Below are 18,822 nucleotides of genomic sequence, written 5' to 3' on the forward strand. Positions count from 1 at the left end.
CTCTTTTTCAATGAATAATGCATGCCATGCCATAACAGTCTGGGTTGTTGTTCCAACGTATTATACAAGATTCGACTCCTGACCAGCAGACTTTCTGTGTAAATCAATTGTCTTTGCAGCCGTAATCTTTAAAGGCCACACATTCTGCTCACTCATGGTAAATGTCCACATACATCCATTTGCAACTCACTTTGAATTCACTTACTTTGAAATTTCAGTACTTCTATTACTCTTTAGAAAAGTGCTGCAAGGTCTAAGTAGACGGTTCTGGCAGAATTTTCCAAAGACGTTCATAGATTTGATATCATTCAAATGATACGAGTGAATTTCAAATGGTTATGAATCATATTTAATTTTAAACTCTTAGCTCTTCATGACCCACACAAGAGAAGCAGAACAAGACTGACTACATCTATGATGTAATTTTTTAAAGGTTGTCACGGCTACCAGATTGAGTCCAATGAATGGATTTAATTCATGCAAATCAAAAGAGCCTTTGTCAATTTTTCAAATACCAAGTTTGACTGTTAGTAATAGGTTTGACTGTTAAAAAGAAAGAGAATGATCTTTTTCATCAAAGAACGCTACCATATTGACACAACATGAAAAGTTTCTACATCTAAAGCAGGGTAGTTTGCTGAACTTAAAAATGAGAGATTTCAACAAAAACAAAAAAAGAAAACAGAGAATGAAAGCTTTAAGAAAGTACAATCCTGAAGCTATGACAGCAACACAACAACTTTTTCCAAACGCAGCTCCCAGCAGGACCACCTACCCCGAATGTAACAACAAAAATCCACTCACTGTGGAAGATAACTTCCAAATATCTTCCAAATGCCTTTTCTTCAGGCTATTCTAGGCACGAGGGGTTAGGAGCAGAGATCATAGGGACTTTATGTGTCATTTCTGTCTGAGTTTGGGTAACTGTCAGCAAGAGACGAAGTAAACAGATGTGGAAATACGTATGTGGAATATATTTTGAAAGATTCTTGCCAGGTTGTGACTGAGCCAAGAAAAGAGAACAGCAAGTAGTCTGACATGTACATACATGTAAATGCTGTTGTGTTTTTTTGCACAGTTTGTGGAAAGTGCATTGTTTCTTCCAGTCATATGGAGCATTCACAGAGTCGAGCCGTATCCTGCAGTAAAATATACTCTAACATGATATAATCTAAGTCTTTCTCTGGTTAATCATCCAAATCTGCTCTTTAATTGAATATATTTTGGGCCCTTTTAGTCATAAAAGCCCTCTGACAGCGATGAGAGCAGGCTTCACTACAAGGAAAATAAACTTTTCTCAGCCATATTATTATGCATTATTCAACATGTCTACAGAATATTTTCCTTCATGTTTCATTTGCGACATCTGTCATCTCTGGAATCGTCTCAAACCCCTTTGATGGTCCTTCAAGTAAGAGATGTCAGTTAAAGAGAAAATAGTCCCAAAATGGCAACGTTTTGAAATATTAATGCTTTCAGATCAAATGGCAAAATTTATATTTTCCACTTCTTTGCATATCTGAAATGAAGTGTGTGTGTTTGTGGGAGAGAGAAAGTGAGAGATGATGATGAATTCCTCTTGAGCACATTTGGACTTGTGGCAATATGCCTAATTTTCAAATACTTTTGTTCATTTAATATTCATTTATCCATTTACTTCAAGCTGCTTCAGCCAAGAAACAGTATGCTTGGCAATATTAATAAAGCAATAATCTGGGTTAGTCTAAGATTGGTACACTGGTAGCAGCTGATACTAGTCTTGAAGTACTCAAAATTGGTCTTGGACTCATGACCGGTCTCGAGACCACTTTTTGAAGGTCTCAATCGCGTCTCAGAATCGAAAGCATTTTTACTCTGTCTTGTCTTGGTCTGGGACTCAGGATTTTAAATCAAGACCACCACTGACAGGTTATTTTTCCATGTCATCACTGTGATTAGAATTAAAAAGTCACTTCAAGTCATTTAAGATTATATATTTACCCCCAGTTACAGCTGCAAACTTCCAGGTGTTACAGTCTAAGTGAGTTTATCTTTAGCTCGATCCCTAAATGTCAAGGTCTTGTCTCTGAGCATTCTGGTTTCGGGTATGTCTTGGTCTCGACTTGGTCTCGAACCCTACAGTAAAGGTCTTGGTCTTGTCTCGGCCTCGGCCTCGGAGCCCTCTGGTCTAGGGTATGTCTTTGTCTCGGTTAGTGTTGTTTTGAACACTAGCTGATACCCTGGTTTGAATACTATCCTGTATTTGGAGTCCAATCGTAGAACATCTATGGTATTACATGTCTTTTTCAAGATAACAGTCACCATGTGTAGGTTTTGGGCATAATTCATATCATAATATGCACACCTATGCATTTGCTAATGATAAGATCCTGCACATATTCTCTTTTTTCTCCCTCTCCTTTTCATAAACTTAGCATCAAAAACATCTCAAACGAGAGAAACCCTTACAGCAATGATCGTAATGATTTTCATTTTCTAAACTTCCTCATGTTATTAGTCCTTTATGAGCTGAGGAAGTCCAGGGAAGTCATTCATAACTCATGACAAGCGATATTATTAATAAGACAATGGACCCAGGGCAAGGAACCCACTTCGCTCTTCTGTCTACATGAGGCGGTTGGAAAAGGGAGATGTATGAACAGGCCATGGGCTGGTACGGTCACCCACATGTACCAGACTGAAAGAAAAGAGCCACGGAGCAGGAACATGTTAAATAATGCAGAATACTGAAGGAGCATGTTGGTTCTGAGAGTAAACCTTTGTGCTTGGAAGGTAAACTGAACGGACATGCATGGTGCATCACATTCTACTGAGAGTCTGTCAGATGTTGAACTACAGCTTACATCCCAAAGAGACATAAAACCACAAATCAAGAAAACCAACCACAGAGACTCACAACAAAGTTACAATAAAGAGAGATAAGAAGCTTAGAACATGATAACTCTAATCTTTCATCATGGGTTGGCTAAAAATGTTTCTCTCTCTCTCTTTACAGTTTTTCCATTGTGGCCTTTAAGGGTGCAACTATCACAAGATATATCCCTCTGATGTTCATCTATCAATCCAACACACCCTGACTTTTGATTTGATCAGAAACACAAGCCTTAAAAGAAGTTTAACGATTTGTTTTTTGTCCTCAAAGTTCAAACTTCACTTTAAATTCTGTTTTGGAAAACTGCTACTAGGCCAATAAAACAATTAGAACGTACTACATTGATTTCATAAAATGATCTGTTGTTCATACATTTAGTCCACAAAAAAAAGGGAAGGCTGAGAGCAGAAGTTTTCACGTTGGCCAAAGAAGACAAACCATTGACCTGAAGCAATCTGATGGCTGCTTAACAAATCACACACATCTCCCTGCTATATTAAGTTTTAAGACCTTCATTAATGACCTGTTCAACTTCCCTTCTGTAAGTGCTCTGAGGTCAATTGTAGATCACTCTGTGCCCTACTTTATTCATACCTTCCATTAACTTTGCTTCTTTTCCCTTTTTTTAACTTCTCCAATCTAAAAGTGAGTGAAAGCCTTAAAATAAACTAAAGCCTACTGTACTGCTTTTCTCTGTTTAGATACCCGGATCAGCGGAGAATTCTTGTAGCAAACCTACATCAAGAACATTTTGTCAGTGAGTTTAAAACTCTTACATTGGCTGCAAAAAAAGAAAATTATTTTGGGGCTTTTTATCCCTTTATTAGAGATAGTAGAACAGTGGAAAGAATCAGAAATCAGGAAGAGAGAGAGTGGGGAATGACATGTGGGAAAAGCACCACAGGTCGAATTTGAACCCGGGCCGTCGGCTTCAAGGAAAATAGCTTGTGTTCATTGGTAGGGCATGCTAACCACTTGTCCACCGGCCAAAAGATCACTACGCTGCATGCCATGTTGCTTTGGTTTTGTCCATAGGTTTGAATATGTAGTGAATATTTCAAAGTGTTAATATATTATTATGTTCATATATATTTTCGCTTTTCACTTTTGTTTTCATGTACTGCTTGTTTTTGTCCAGCGTGAAAGTGTTTAAAGTGTTTAAGCTTGAGTACTTGTGTTAAATAATCTAATATCTAAAAATTAATCAGAATAATTGTAATTATGAATTCTTTGATAATCCAGCAGCCCTAGTATCTTACCAAAGCAACAGTTCTTTGAATACCTATTTTAGCTGTGCTTAGCAACACTGAATAATCTTCCTCTTAACAGACCTTATCACCACCGGTCCCAAATCAACTAATGCACAGTTTCTTCGAGTACCTGAAAAGCACCTTACAAATAATATGTATTATTAATTTGAGTAAGAAACAATATGATCATACACTTCCCTACATTCCCTTAATTATCTTAAATCCTAACTCATCACTCTCACAGTCTGCCATTCCTCCTCTCCGTTCCTAATGCCAAGTCTTGTAATGAAGGAAAAGCATCTCGTTCTTGTCTAGCATGAAGGCCTAATGCATCTGGGAGGGAGGTCCTCTCTGTGACAAATGACCTCACTAAAAAACTCAGCTTGTGAAAAAACAAGGTCCCAGTCATCTCCCTCCATGAGTCTGTCCTGTCCATCTGTGTCTCAGTCCTTGTGTCTGTCTCTCCCTCTTCTTTATTCCTCCTCACCATCTTGCCAGGAAAAAGAAGGAGTTATTTGAGCATCAGTCTTATCAAGCAATCTTTACCATCTCCTGACACTTCCTCTCAGAACCCCCTTTCCCCTCCATGTCGGGCTCAATTAGATTAAATGACTGCTTTGTCAACCTTGCTAAAGGAGAGGAAGAAATTCTAGAAAACTAATTTGGCTTCATTAAATGGGGGGAGCGACACCTCCATATTCTATAGGCTGATAGCTGAAGCAATTTTCCACTTCTGTTTTCGAGCCAATCTCATGGGAGGAATGAACGTGCGGTACTAAAATGTACCCGGTCCTCACAGTCATTTCAACAGTTTCCTCTTTGTGTTGTCATAGGCCATGTTGTCTATTTAAAACTAGTGCCCCAACCTCTGTTATTTCCAGGAGTCAGTGAGGTTAATTATGTCTAAAGGGACACAGATGATCTAACCCTGGATCACCCTGTTCAGTGGGATGTGGTTAATTATGTTTCCAAATCTGCAGTCTGAATTGTGAAGTGCAAAAAGTATTTCACATGCAAAACCTGTGGGTGAGTACATAATGACACATGAATAAAAATATAAAGTGAAAGTAGTTAAAGACTTCTATCTTATCTTTATGTTATCTTCTCCTCTACCGTTCAACTTCATATTCACCTTTTCATTTCTTATATATTTCAGACAGTTCATTTATTATTTATTTTCAAATGCATACTGAATCTAAACAGGAAAATCATGTGTGCAATACCAAAAGTGTGCTAACCGATAATAAACTTTAAACTATTTTTCATTATTCCAATGGCACAATACTATAATGCAATATCTCAGCGGTTGAATATTTAAGGCCCTGACACACCAAGGAGATTGTCAGCTGTCGGTCCAAGTGGTGAGCGATTGTCAGCCTAGTTTTAGCGGTGTGTCGAGCTCTGTCGCTACCCGTCGGCCTTTTTTGGCCGATTCCACATGTTGAATCGGCGTGGTTAATGAGAGGAATCGCTCTGATTGGCTGTTTGGGGGTAACATTCAAGAATTCAAACCAAAACTAGCAAAACAACAGAACGAGAATCAGAATAAAAAAAATCTTACTGCTGGGATTCTGCAAAAAGTGGATGAGGAAGAGGAAGTTAATCCAACAAAAGAGTTGGGTGACAACATTTTCAAGCTTTCATTTTCTCTGCTATCTAGCGGTCAAAAATCCCTTACAGCATGCTCAAAAAAAGGTTTTCCTTAGCACCATCCATGTGTGCAAAAACCTCAACACACATTGTCACAGTCCTCACAGACACACAACACCACCCCCATCATTCATCCCCTCCCTGTCACGCCTCCAACCAAATTAGATTGTGATTGCTCTTTCTGAGGTCACTTTTAATTAAACCGAGATGAGAACATGACACACGGGATTAAGCCCCATCCTACCGCTTCAAATTATGAATTCTTAACTAATGCTCGAGCCTATTGCTTTCAACCATGACCCCCGTGTCATTAATGTATAAGAGCAAAAAGGAACTCCCCTAATTGTCTTCTTCTGCAGAGATAAAGAGCACTACGGCAGAGGGCTGGGTGAAGTGTGTGTTTGAGTGTTAGTAAGAAAAGAGAAAACTTGAAACACATCTTAAATGTAATAAATAAATATATCTTATTATGCATGCACTCTTTATTTATGTAAGCTGAGAAATGCACCTTGTTTGTGACTGTGCACCATCATTAATACTGACTTGACAAGAAAGAGAGAGACAAAAGAGACCAGAGGAGCAAAGACAATTTCTTTCTTATTAACCATGTACATTATTATGAGTGTCGTGCTGTGCTCAGGGCATCATGAATAATACTGTATTAGACTTGGGAGGCCTAGCTGTTGTAATTTCAGCAGATCTGTTTAATTGGTAGAGACACAGAAAGCTTCCTTGAGTCAGAGAAACATCCATGTGCCTTGTAACATGATTAATATATGGAGGGCCATGTGGGGCAAATTATTTAAAATACACTTGTTAACCTCAAAATAAACATTTGTCAAGTCAAACCAGGACTGTGGTGTTGATGCGTACTGCAGTGTGTGAGACTGTATTTGATGTAAACCGAGTGTTAGTGCAGAAACTAGCACTGCACAATAACTGTATTTAAATAAACAATAAATAAAGGTAACAGTAAAGAGGATTTTTTAGGATATGTACTTTAGCTGGTTATAACACTCACAAGCACTGGCACTCCTGAAAATATTTAGATAATTTCAGGAGGACTGCTCTGGATATTCTGCTGACCTGGCTGTTCACATATGCTCCTCACAGCGGGAGACTATCCATGTCAGACAGGGGGTTGGGGGGTTAATTATGTGCATGGAGATCGAAGCGGACGTGGGCAGACAGTCAATGCACTGACTCCAGTCACAGTATAGAAATGTCACTCCCCCCTCCCATTGGCCTGGGGGGAATTCTCTGGAGAATATCCTGCTGTGTTCTCACATCAGCTCACTTGGACTTGCTGTGGAAAAAATACTAGGGGTCTGGCCGGAGAAACTCCAGGAGAAGTCTGAGTGAAGAATTCGACTGTTTGTGTTCACCCACAGCTCCTCCGGGAAAATATCAGGAGTTTTCTGCAAGTGTTAAAGCCCTTACAGACGAGGTTTAACTTCTTACCTCAGTGATGAAGGCCTTGGCGGTAGCAGGGCTCATGAACAGCACGGCTCTGCGTAGTGTGTCCCTGTAGCGGTGCAGCTCCTCCACACGCATTGTCCTGAACATACTTGTGATCATCATGTTGATGTTAGATTCCACCTTCTGAAGGGACACGTCCATACCCTGCTGAGATGTCCGGTCCAGGAAATCCTCAATACCACGGATATCTGGAGAAGGAAAAGAAGAGTTTTGATTTCATATTTGGCTCTTTGGGGACGATTATATTCTGCAATGCAGGAAAAATGAACCCCCCAGGCTGAAAGACGAACATGCACCTGCTCATAAACACAGACATTGACTTAACTGATTGGTTTTCCATCCACATGAACAGTTCCAGTAAATATCTCACACCATGAGCTCTTGCTAGCAGTGATAACTTGCTATCAGTCAATGTAATTGTAACTCACATCGCCTCATTCTGCTAAGGCTTTGTTGGCAGCAAAACTTTACTTCTGTCAGAACTGAATAACTTTCCTTCTAATAACTCGAATATACAAAACATTTTGAAGACACGGCCTCTCTTAGAGACAAGCAAACACAGATATAAAAACTAAAGCATATGGTGGTGACTCATCAAAACTTAGAGAGATGTTTTGACATCTTTTTTGTCTACTGATGTAAGAAGAAAGAAACAACATTCAGCGACAGACTTTTAGCAACAAAGTTATGGTCCACTTTTCCATTTAAAGTTGTTTAAAAGGCGTGTGTGTGTACATGTGTACAACGGGGTTACCTCCTCCATACTGGTGCAATCAATGCAATGCAATGGTTAGGGATGTGTACATCAAAGCACATTTTAAAACGTTAAAATGCCTTCATCTTCATTGCATGGCCATGCAAACTTTAAAACACGTGTTTTAGTATCACGCCTTCATCAGGGAGCCTTCATCACAGCGTTCTGACTCCCTGACGAGGGCTTGATTCCACAACAGCAAAGGTATTTCAATTATTTAAAAGAGAGTTCTGTGGTGTTTTTTTCCTGTGATTTAAGAGAAAGGTTTCGTTGTTATGTTGAACAGTTATGAAACCCTTTGCTGTTACAGCAGGGGTCATGAGCCAAAATGTGTTGCCATTTCTTCGTCATCCACCATTTGTTCCCACAGGGCCACCGTGAGATCAAATAACTAATGACACTGTTGGACTTTTTGATTAAAGAACCAGACCACTGTAATTATCTCCATTAACAATTATTTGTGTTCTATGAATAAACCCTCATGCTGGTGTCTGTATCTCTACTGCCTGATCTGCTCTTAATGAGCTACATTGCAGGTCAAGGTAATCCTAATTAAGGCACTTTGGTTGAGACCACTGCTAATGATGTCGGAGGATATGTTCCCGTGTGTGTGAGTGTATGTGTGGCTATGTAAAGCAACTACCTAATGATGTATTTGATATGGAAAACGGATGACACCGCCGTCATTGCCAGTGTCATGGCTTTGCAATTAACTGGATTGATTAGACTTGTTCGGGGCCACAAGGCAGGGGTGATGGTGTGATTACATCAATGCCAAATTTTGGAGGTTTATCAACGTATTAAGAGGAGAGACATAATGCAACATCAGTGATTCAGAGAGAAATTAATTTAGAGAGAGGGCAAACAATCCTGTGTGCACACTTGCACACATGCCACTAATTCAAAAATGCAGGCTGTCAGTTCAAAAGTTTAGCAAGGGTGCTTGGAGACATTTGAGACAGTTTGTGTGAGTGAGATATACAGATCATCAACTTTTACCAGACCTTAAAGATTACGAATGAGTGTTGTCAATCATTCAGCTAGAACAGCATGATACAGAGAGGAAGAATTGACAGCAAGGTTATAACAGTTTGTGGTGGGAAGTTTGATTCCTCTTTTTGCAACTTTATTCCAGAGTACAACAGCTGGAAACTAAATGTATTGATGACAGAGTTTCTTTATGGAACAGAATATATGTTTGCATGCATGTTGATCTGCGTGTCTCACTGCTTTTGAGAGTGCTACATTTAAGCTTCAATCATTTCTAGTAGACAACGTTGTTGTATTGTTTGGTGCGTGTGTTGATGAGATAAGTAGATGAGTGAACAGGGACATCAAGATGGCATCTTTATTGGCCAAACAACATTGCTGTAATTTGAGCTTGAGCACAATGTTATCAAGCAATTAAAATCTAGTGACTGAGATCTACTTATTTTATTTGTTTATTTAGTAGGGTCACATGCAATGAGCTTTGCATTGGGGCAGCTGTGGCTCAGTGAGCAGAGTTGATCGGCTGGAAGGTTCGATCCCCCAGCTCCTGCAGCTACATGTCCGATGTGTCCTTGGGCAAGACACTTTAACCCCAAGTTGCTTCATTATATGAATGTGTATGAATGGGAGTAGTTCATTCTAATGGTCATTTTACAGCAGCCTCAGCCATCAGTGTGTGAATGGCTAGGTGTGACATGCTATGTAAAAGCACTCCATTTACCATTTACTTCATATGTTAAAATCAAAGCAGATGCCGTTCATACAGGTTTAGAGTTGTGGGTAATTTGCAACCCTCATCCCTTGCTAGGCTTTTGGGATTAAAACCAAAGCATTAGACTTAAAGGAAGTACAGAAATAGTGAAACTACACAAACAGAAATAATGGAATAAAAATAAAAGACTAAAATAAGGACAAGGTGCAAGCTGGTAAACGTCTAGTTCTTCATTCTGCAATGACATATTCTGTCATCAATGGTGCCAAGCTAGATAAAGGTTTTACTCGGTTTTATTTTTTGTATGGCTGGTTAGAAAGCTTTTTTTAATCCACAGAATCAAAAAGAATTGCCTAACAAAATAATAAGCAGAAGATATTTAAAAATTTTCACAACCCAAAAAGCACAAATCTTGTTTATTCCAATGCAAGCTCTCCTGATTTATTTTACAAAGGAGAATACTTTGAATGTTTTGAATGTGTCCAGTTTTCAGCAGCATTTGCTTACCAATGGGATCATGATTCTGTAAACTGTCCCTGCTTTGTGTCATGTCTGTCTCTTTTTAACAGGCTGTGTAATAGTCTCTTTGCCGCCTTGTACCTGTTAGTCCACCTGTCAGCCTTCCTCTCTGTCTGTCTGCTGACTCACTAAAGAGTCGCGTTGGCTTCATGAGCCTTCATCAATCCTTTCTCCACACTGGCTTTTAGTTCAGGTTGTGTGTCGAATGCATTTGCTCCACAATGTGAAGAGCTTAAAAACAACAAACCAAGCCGTCTCCCCAAATGAAGCTCTTTCAAACTTGTGAAATGGCACAATGAATAATAAGCTTGTGCAAGACATGAGATTTGGCTTGGTTTGCGATGAAGTGAGGAATATAAAAATGAATATACATTACTGCAGTGATGTACAGGTATATTTGAAGACCCATTGACATCACTATTGGGTGTGGTTAGAGGTAAATCCATGCAGGTTCTGACCTCATTAAAAATGCTCAGGATTTTCTCTTCATTGTACACCAGTGTAACCAATAACACAGGACACATAACCAAATTTGACAATTGCATTTTCCTCTGTCAACCTTTTTTTTTTTCATTGCTGCTATCACATGGATTCAGGCAGATGGTCGCCCTTTCACCAGATATAATGTTAGCGGACGCAAGCTGAAAGTAGGCGATGCTGAAAGGGAATACTGTTCACAGTAATGCAGTCTTAAAGCTCATGGGAGGATTTTTAGTTGGTAATAAAAACACACTGAAATGAATACTGATATCTATATATGAACTATATATGAAGATTGCTTTTTTCTATATGGTGACTTTATATGCTTTTCATCCCTGTAGGTGTCAGACAAGGCGATTAACAACAAAAAAAAAGTAATTGACTTTCAAATGTAGCTATCTCCGGTCCATTTCTCCACATTAATAGTAAAAAACATCCTCACCCCCTCCATCAAAGTTTGCTTGATTCCCCAAATCCTGCTGTTCAAAGGACAAGGCCGTGGCTGAGCATCTTCCTCCCCCACTGCTGAGCGGATCATTAGCTGTCAGCTTCTCTCCATCAAGGAGCTTCAGGACACCAACGCGGAGAGAAAAAAAAGACGGGCAAAATTGCCACCGACCTTGCCCACCCAGGCAACCATCTGTTTGAGAAACATCCCTCTGGGAGACAGTACCGCTCCATTAACACCATGATCACCCATCACCTCAACAGCTTTTTCCCTGAGCGCTGTCATCTTACTCAACCGCTCACACCCTAAGTCTCCCATGCAAAGACATATTGTGCATCCAAACAGTCGAGGTACCCTTCATCTTCATCTAATAGAGATGACTGTGTCACTTCTGCAATTCCATTACAGGTATTTACATTTACATTTATCTTTTAGTGTCTTCATGATCACGAGTTACATTGGATTCTCTCCCACCTTGTAATATGCTTTTGTGAATTGTTGCTTTGTGTTTTGTGTTTAATAAAGTGGAACTGAAAAGGTATTTTGTAAAGAAGGCTCAATAAACGAGAATGGTTTCCATTATTCCTCCCAAAACAAGGCATAGGTTTGAATGGAGTGGTTCCCTGTGTGTCCCTTTACCCAATTCGTCAGGCTTCCCTTCTTCCTCCTCTGTCCCATCCATCCTCCAAGTCTCTAGCTCAGAGTAAAAGCTTGAGTTAATGTAGTGTAGCAGCCAACAGCACACAGGGATTTCACCTGCATGTACCGACCAGCTCAGTGGTACTCTGTCTGCGTTCTGGAACCACCACTCCTTTTTCCCCCTGCTCGCTTTCCTCTCATCCCTCTCCCCTCCCTTGGCTTTTCATCTAAAAACCCCCACAGTTTCCCCCTGTTTGCTTTCGGTTCTCTCAGGCTGAATCTCATTTTTGGGAATGTGTAGAGGCCAAGCTGTTATACCCCTCAGAGAGGCAGGATCTGTTTCATATGTAATGACCCTAAACTCCACACTGGAGACTGGTGCTCTTATCTTACTAGTGCTATCTTTTTTTTCCAAACCCCAACACCATACCATTGGCTCTGACCATGATCTGAAGTAACTTTAAAATGCAAGTGAAGGGATGCAAGATAACATAGTTATGTTGCGGGCCCCAGAGGCTATAGTCCTCGCCGCATTGGCTGTGGGTTCAAATCCGACTTCGTCATGCCCTGTTCTCTCCTCACAACATTTCCTGTCTATCTTTGGCTGTCACATCCAATAAAGGCAAAAAATGAAAAAGGACCAACAGTCAAAAGTTGAGTTTTGAGTGAAGAGGAAAATTTCAACAACTTCAAATGAGATCTATATAACTACCAAGATGTCTGTAAAGGTGTCTCTGCTCCACAAGACTCCCTCTCTCACTCCTTCTGCTTGACTTACAAATCTTTCCCACCTTCATTATGATAAAAGAAAAATATGAAACTTCCTGGATTCGTTCTCCATCTGACTTTGCAGTTTCAAGCCTTTCTCCTCTGTGTCCCCATGCTTTTGTTTCAACCATCCTCCCACTGCCAGCGGCACTCGAGGTCTGGCCCAGTAACTCTTGCTACAAGGCTTTATGGGAATAGCCAACCATAACTGGCTGTGACTTTAGAAAGAGGCACTGTCCGTCCTCCAATTACCCCTCCATCCACCCATCAAGCATGATCGCCCATTGTCCACATCATAATGTAACTTTTGATGCCATGAAATCTATGCTGACCTAAAATAGTTTTGCTGAATTGCTAAGATAAGCTGAAAGAGGGATGAGGGAGGTTAAGTATGACCTTGCTTAACTTTTCTTCCATTTAATTCCAAGTGAAATCTATTTGAATAATTGTAGTTTTATATTACAACTTGGGTCAAGTCAGAAACAGATAATGTTTCAATAGATTGTAGTTCTTATACAATTATTCTTCCTCACTTTTATGTTGTGTGATAAAAAACCACCAGGTAAAATGATTTTATCTCGATCGCTGCGCCCCTCCTCCATCCCAGTCACCTCACTCATGTTCACTATGTTCTGTTCTGCTGTCAGCCCAACATCATTCCCTCTTTGCTTTGTCTTTCACCTCAGCCTTTCATCCCTGGCTATCCTTATCCCTGCCCCGGGCGTTTCACTGTTTTATGGCTTAAAGGTAGCACTTCTTAAATATGGATTGAGTCTGGAAATAAATTGAGGCCTGTTTCTTTTAAGCTTAGGCCTATTGAATTAATTCATCAACAGAAACTTGCGCTCAAAATGTTCAAGTGCCCAGCCCTCAGGATCTGAAGCTACACTCTGGAAGTTTACCTCCATATAGGAAATCAAATGCCTGAAGCAGCAATAGTCTTTAGTCACACTGCTATTGCTCTCTAGATTGACAACTCGTTTAGATCTAAGTGCCTACACTGATCCACCATTCTTCTGCTTTATTTCCCTCCTTCTCTTCTATTCTTTTACTCTTTTTTTTTGTTGCCCCAAAGCCCCAGGCTTTCCATTCCAAAAGTCCCATCAGAGAGCTTAGCCAACACTTGTTAAAAACCAACACTTTATAAAAGGCTTGGCACCTTTTAGGAGTGCATCACTTTAAATCGTGTCCCGCTTTCAATCCACCAAACCCCCCCCCCCCCCCCCCCCCTCCCCCCACACCACACCCTCTTGTCTGACTTTCACATACCTTAAGTGTCTACTGTTCTCTACACTTCGCTCAATTCCTGTTTTCTTCCGTTCTAATTTATTACCTATTTTAATATTGACCTTCTTTTACCCTGAGCAGTTTTGAGACTCTTACGCATTACAGATAATACTTGCTGACTATCCGAACTCAACTGAACCACAGGATTCAAGTGAGGCAGACATCTTTGCCCACAGTGTTCACACCACAAGTGACCAATGGATGTGGTTATGTTGTGTTGTCTCTGTATCTACTGCCAGAAACAATCACCTGCCATTCTTATTGTTGAGCCAATGCAATAAAATTCCCTTCTGGATTCTGAACAAAAATGTATTTTCAGTTGACATTTATTGAACCTTCTTGTTTGTCACTTCTCCTGTTTGCTGTGTGAAGCTTATTAAAAAAAATGTTTTCAGGTAATACAAAAATGGAACATATTGCCACAGTGAGTAATATTACAATGCAGTCAACTTGCACATATAACACAAACAATCTGGCAAAACCACATTCAAAACTTTCAGTGCAAGAACTGACTCAAAGAAGTTTCATCTCTTGTATGCTTCCACTGGAAATAAGAGCTGTAACAGAACTAAGACAATGAAGAAGCTAAAACAAGAAAGTGATAGCTGTCTGATGGAGAACCTTAGGTGGGTTTCCTACTGTCATTGCAAATTTGAACTTTCTGAGCTACCTCTGTTACTGAAAGTTTGTCAGTCCTTGCAAGCCTCCTACTGCACTTGGGCCCCAGGCAGTTTGTCTGTTTTGCCTGTTTGACATCCAACGCCTTGGAGTTTCAACATGACTTGAGTAAGGTAACTGAGAATAACGGAGAAATGTACTCTGTTTTTGAAAGTACTGGATTGATTTTAAGTGTATTTCCCTTCCTTTACACCTTTCTCTTTAGGCTGCCCATTACATATATCACAACAGAAAGACAACCTTTGGGGTAATCAAAAACCCCATCTATCTATCTTAGAAACGTAAGCTTCTTAGGTTTTGTCCTATAAAAATGTCCTCAAAGCAGTCTGCCATACCTCCCATCTCCTTAATACTTTTAGATCCTCATCTCTCTATCTGCTTTGCCTCTCACTAAGCTCTCTCTCTCTCCCTCTCTCACTAGACTTCACATTGCCAAAGATATTCCATCTTCAGTGTCCTCCAAGGATGTTAGATACTACTCTGGAGTTACCCTGGTTTGTAATAGATTTTACCTCCTTTTTCCATTGTTTTTCTGCTTATCTGCTTACCTGCCTGCTTTTTTTATTCTGCCCTACCAAATCTGTTATGCTTTTAGATATCTGTCCCTTTCCACTCTCTCTTTTACTGTTTCTTTTTTACCTTATATATTTCCCATTCCTTTTATCTCCCGTGCTCCAAACGATTTGACTCTGGAGGAGACAAAGTGAGACATGACCTCCCTGTAAAAAAGCCTGTAGAACTTTGGTGTTTGGCTCACGATGCAGCTTTTTTGCCTCCATTCTTCTGAACCTCATTTTATCATCAACTTTCCCACGTCTCTCTTGGCAGAGCTTTTATGCAGTTTTCACCTTCTCCTTCACCTCCCACCAGCTTTCCCTCCTGTAGCGTCTCTTGGCTTGACTGATGTTACAAAAAGGTATCAATCTTCTTTGCATCCATCTCATATCGTTCCTCCTTCTTGTGCTGCCATGCTGCTTTAAAAAACGTATTGCTTCTCCATTCATTCAAGTTGTTGTGTTTTTTCATTCTCCTTCATTCACCACTTTTGGTATCTTGCAGTTATCTGGTTCAAATATGGGGATTTGACACTACCATGAAAGGTACAATATTCTTCAGTGCAAAAAGCCTGGCCTACTTGCCCTACTCGCTTACTGCAAAGTACCAGCAGTTCTCGTTACCGTTTGTGTCATGCCCTCTCACAATACTGGCTCAGCGACATAGGACTGAATGTCTGTACCTATCAATCTCATGGTGTATTCAGTTTCAGGAAAAAGTACGTTGAATAGAGAAGTTTGTTTGGTTTCAAGTATGTTTTTTAAAAATTTAAACAGAATCAAAAAACATTTGTGCAGCTAATATTTTAACACCTTAATATGGGAAAGTATTTTGTATGTAGTTTTATATGCATGCCACTGCTACACCAGGGTAAGTGTCAAATCATGTGGTTTACAGCTCACTTCAGAAAGAGCATGTTTTTATTTCCACGCAATAGATACACTGTAAGATGCATCTTCAGTTTTTAAAATGAACAATGATCAATTTTAAACAAAAAATAAAAACATGACTTACAAATGTATTGGACAAAATCAATAGAGAGATAAAAAAAAGTCTCATTCTGTCCACAGGGGGCACCAAAGTCAACACAAAGCTGAAGTTCCTCACAAGAGCTTTAAATAGATTAATTTTCAAAAAGCAGAATTGTCATATTTAGTATTTTATATTAAGTCGAAGTCAAACTATATGAAAAAGAAAAATTGCCACATGTTCCCTCCCACTGGCACTGTCCTTTTCTCAGTCTTTGATTATTGTTCTATATAAAGCCCATACAGAGATCTCACGTTTACCTGCCTACAGTGAGTATTATTAAAGGGACACCTTGACATTTCAAATTTCAGACAGTTTTTTTTGTCTGACAAAATCAGCTTTTTTTTAATCCACACCTGTTATTTCATGGATGGAACATTTCTACATTGTTTTTTCCGTCTAACCTCTCTGTATTTTTTCTCTTCCTTTTTGATATTCTCTTTCTTCTCTGCTCATTAAGGGCCTCGTCTGTATCTATTGGGTCAAGTATTTTCCTTTTCAGTATGGTGAATATGCAATTTGGTGAGGTGATGCTCTTTGCTGTAACATCAGAAGACACTTTACAAAACACACTTGTCTTTATGTGAACCCATGGGATCGCTGGTTGACATTTAAACACTTTTCAGTGTGTGATGGAAAGAAAATACCAAAGGAATAAAGTGGTGTTTTCCATTGTCCCAGCTGGCACATTATTCTTTAATGAGCAACTTGCCATTAATAATGAAATAAAAAATAAAAGGGAACATTTTTATGTAGGAAATTCATACATTTGATAAGCATTAACATGTGAAATAACCTGCAGCACCTGTGACCTGCATTATAACACACAGAAGCTGCTATAATTGGAATCCCCCTTAAGATGAGCGTGTTGATTTAATTGCTAATCATCTGCTAAAATAATAATAAAGAGAGCCTGTACGATAATATAATACGATTACTTGCAGGTTATCTAAAATGCGGCTGATAGACTGAGCTGACATTTTAGAAAGGTGCACCATTGACCAACAAAACCAATACATGAATTTATTTAACTGACCTTTACTCAAACAGCCAATCGAGAGACAGATACTGTAACTGCTTCTGTGAAGCGTTCACTTCTCAGTATAAATATAAGTTACTTAGTTTTTATCTCCATCTTGAACATATCCCTGATAGACTGAGTAAAGATGATGCCTGCCTCCTAATGATTTTGGTGGTGTCAAGTAAAAAGGTCATTACAAAATATCGGCTTCAGAAAAAAATGCCCTACTAGCTGGCCTCTTTATTGATGTTAAATAACTACATCTTTTACAACAGATAACCTTCTCCATACTAGCGATGTGCATGTTTCGTTGACTAAAGGATTAAACGTTGCCACCAGATTACTAATATTTTTATATGTTGGCCCTCAATGGGGGTCGAATGTTATGTCCAAGCTGTGCTACTAGCCAGGTCTGTAACCAAAGACTGGCTGTAGCTCTGGTCAATGGGCCTGCTCTCTCCCGCTCTACTGCCAGGACGTAAACAAGCATAGTGAATGAATGGCATCTCGTAGCACCGCGTGGTTTGGCAGAATTTTGAACTTGAAAATGGATATAAAGTTGTATATTGACTGTACTGTACCGATGCATAACCACATTCAGAGGAGAGGACCGAAGGCTGGGCTTGCTAGCACTGCTAGCATTAGCCATACTTTGAAAACCATTCTCATTGTTTGCCCTGGAGACGCCATGATCTCCTTTTTAGCCATGTTAAATATACTGTACTTAATTTTGACTGTCTGTTGAGTGTTACGTTTAGACTAGGAGATTAGTCTGAATGCCTAAGTCTTCCATGATTCATGTAAATGCATCACACACAATAATTCCTTTGATTGATGCAAATTTTGCCTTCTTGTCTGATCATTTCATGACCTTGTGTTCACCTGTCCTCCTTTTGTATTTTTTTCTGCTGTTGTCCTTGGTATCATTCTACAATTTTAAAAGTCAAGAAAAAAAGAGACAAAAAATAATAAAAACTTAGTTTTGATCAGATTTAAAAACTTTTACAGTTTACAATGACTTTAAAATGTATAAAAACCAAGCCCATGTGTGCCGAATATCAGCACTTTTATGAAAGACTGGCAACCTAACAGGCATCACATTTTTAAAGTGGCACTTTCAATAGACTATAACCTTTTACTATTGTGCCTCAGGCTCCACTTGTCATTGGCTAAAAGCAAAACAAAACAAATCATCTTAATGTCAACAGTGTTATTCCCCATAAGTGGCACTTCCATCATTTGCTCAACTAGACCTTTGTTTCTGTAGTTCTGCCTGGATTATAGGCAAGGTGACACAGCGAGTAACATGGCTTTATCAAATTCAATTTATTTTAGATTTTACAGTGTTAATAGAGAGAAAGAGCAATGAAGTGAAAGGAAAGGCAAGAGAAAAATAAAGATAAAGAACAGAGAGGAAGATGGAGAGAGAAAGAGAGATAATAGAGAGAAAACATGTGTTCTCAGTGTCCGGATCGCACCAGTAGAGCTGAAAATAGGGATTGGGACAGTTGCACCGTAGCTTCATTTGAGACGACACACTCGACTGTCTGTTCTCTAAAGAACTCTCCTTGTTCAGAGGCGAGGCCTTTTGGGAACATTGCTATCATCTTAAAAGGCCATCTCTGTCTCTGTCTCTCTCTCTCTATACCTCGCTCTCTCTCTTTTTCGTTCTTGCTGTCTCCCTTCTCTCC

At 39.5% G+C, this 18,822-nt stretch overlaps 1 protein-coding gene across 4 annotated transcripts in view; it reads right to left on the minus strand.

Moving 5' to 3' along the window:
• The window catches only part of grid2 (glutamate receptor, ionotropic, delta 2), a 510,900-nt gene that overhangs the window by 207,387 nt on the left and 284,691 nt on the right, over positions 1 to 18,822 (minus strand). For all 4 annotated transcript variants that reach the window (XR_009673135.1, XM_061038830.1, XM_061038832.1 and 1 more), the window contains exon 4: positions 7,234 to 7,439. Coding sequence is in view for 3 of the 4 variants with exons in the window: in XM_061038830.1 (XP_060894813.1) it covers positions 7,234 to 7,439 (206 nt within the window). In the remaining variant the exon portion in view is untranslated. The remainder of the gene's footprint in view (positions 1 to 7,233; positions 7,440 to 18,822) is intronic.

This window comes from Labrus mixtus, chromosome 5 (genome assembly GCF_963584025.1).
Source record: "Labrus mixtus chromosome 5, fLabMix1.1, whole genome shotgun sequence".
In the NCBI taxonomy this organism is placed as follows: domain Eukaryota; kingdom Metazoa; phylum Chordata; class Actinopteri; order Labriformes; family Labridae; genus Labrus; species Labrus mixtus.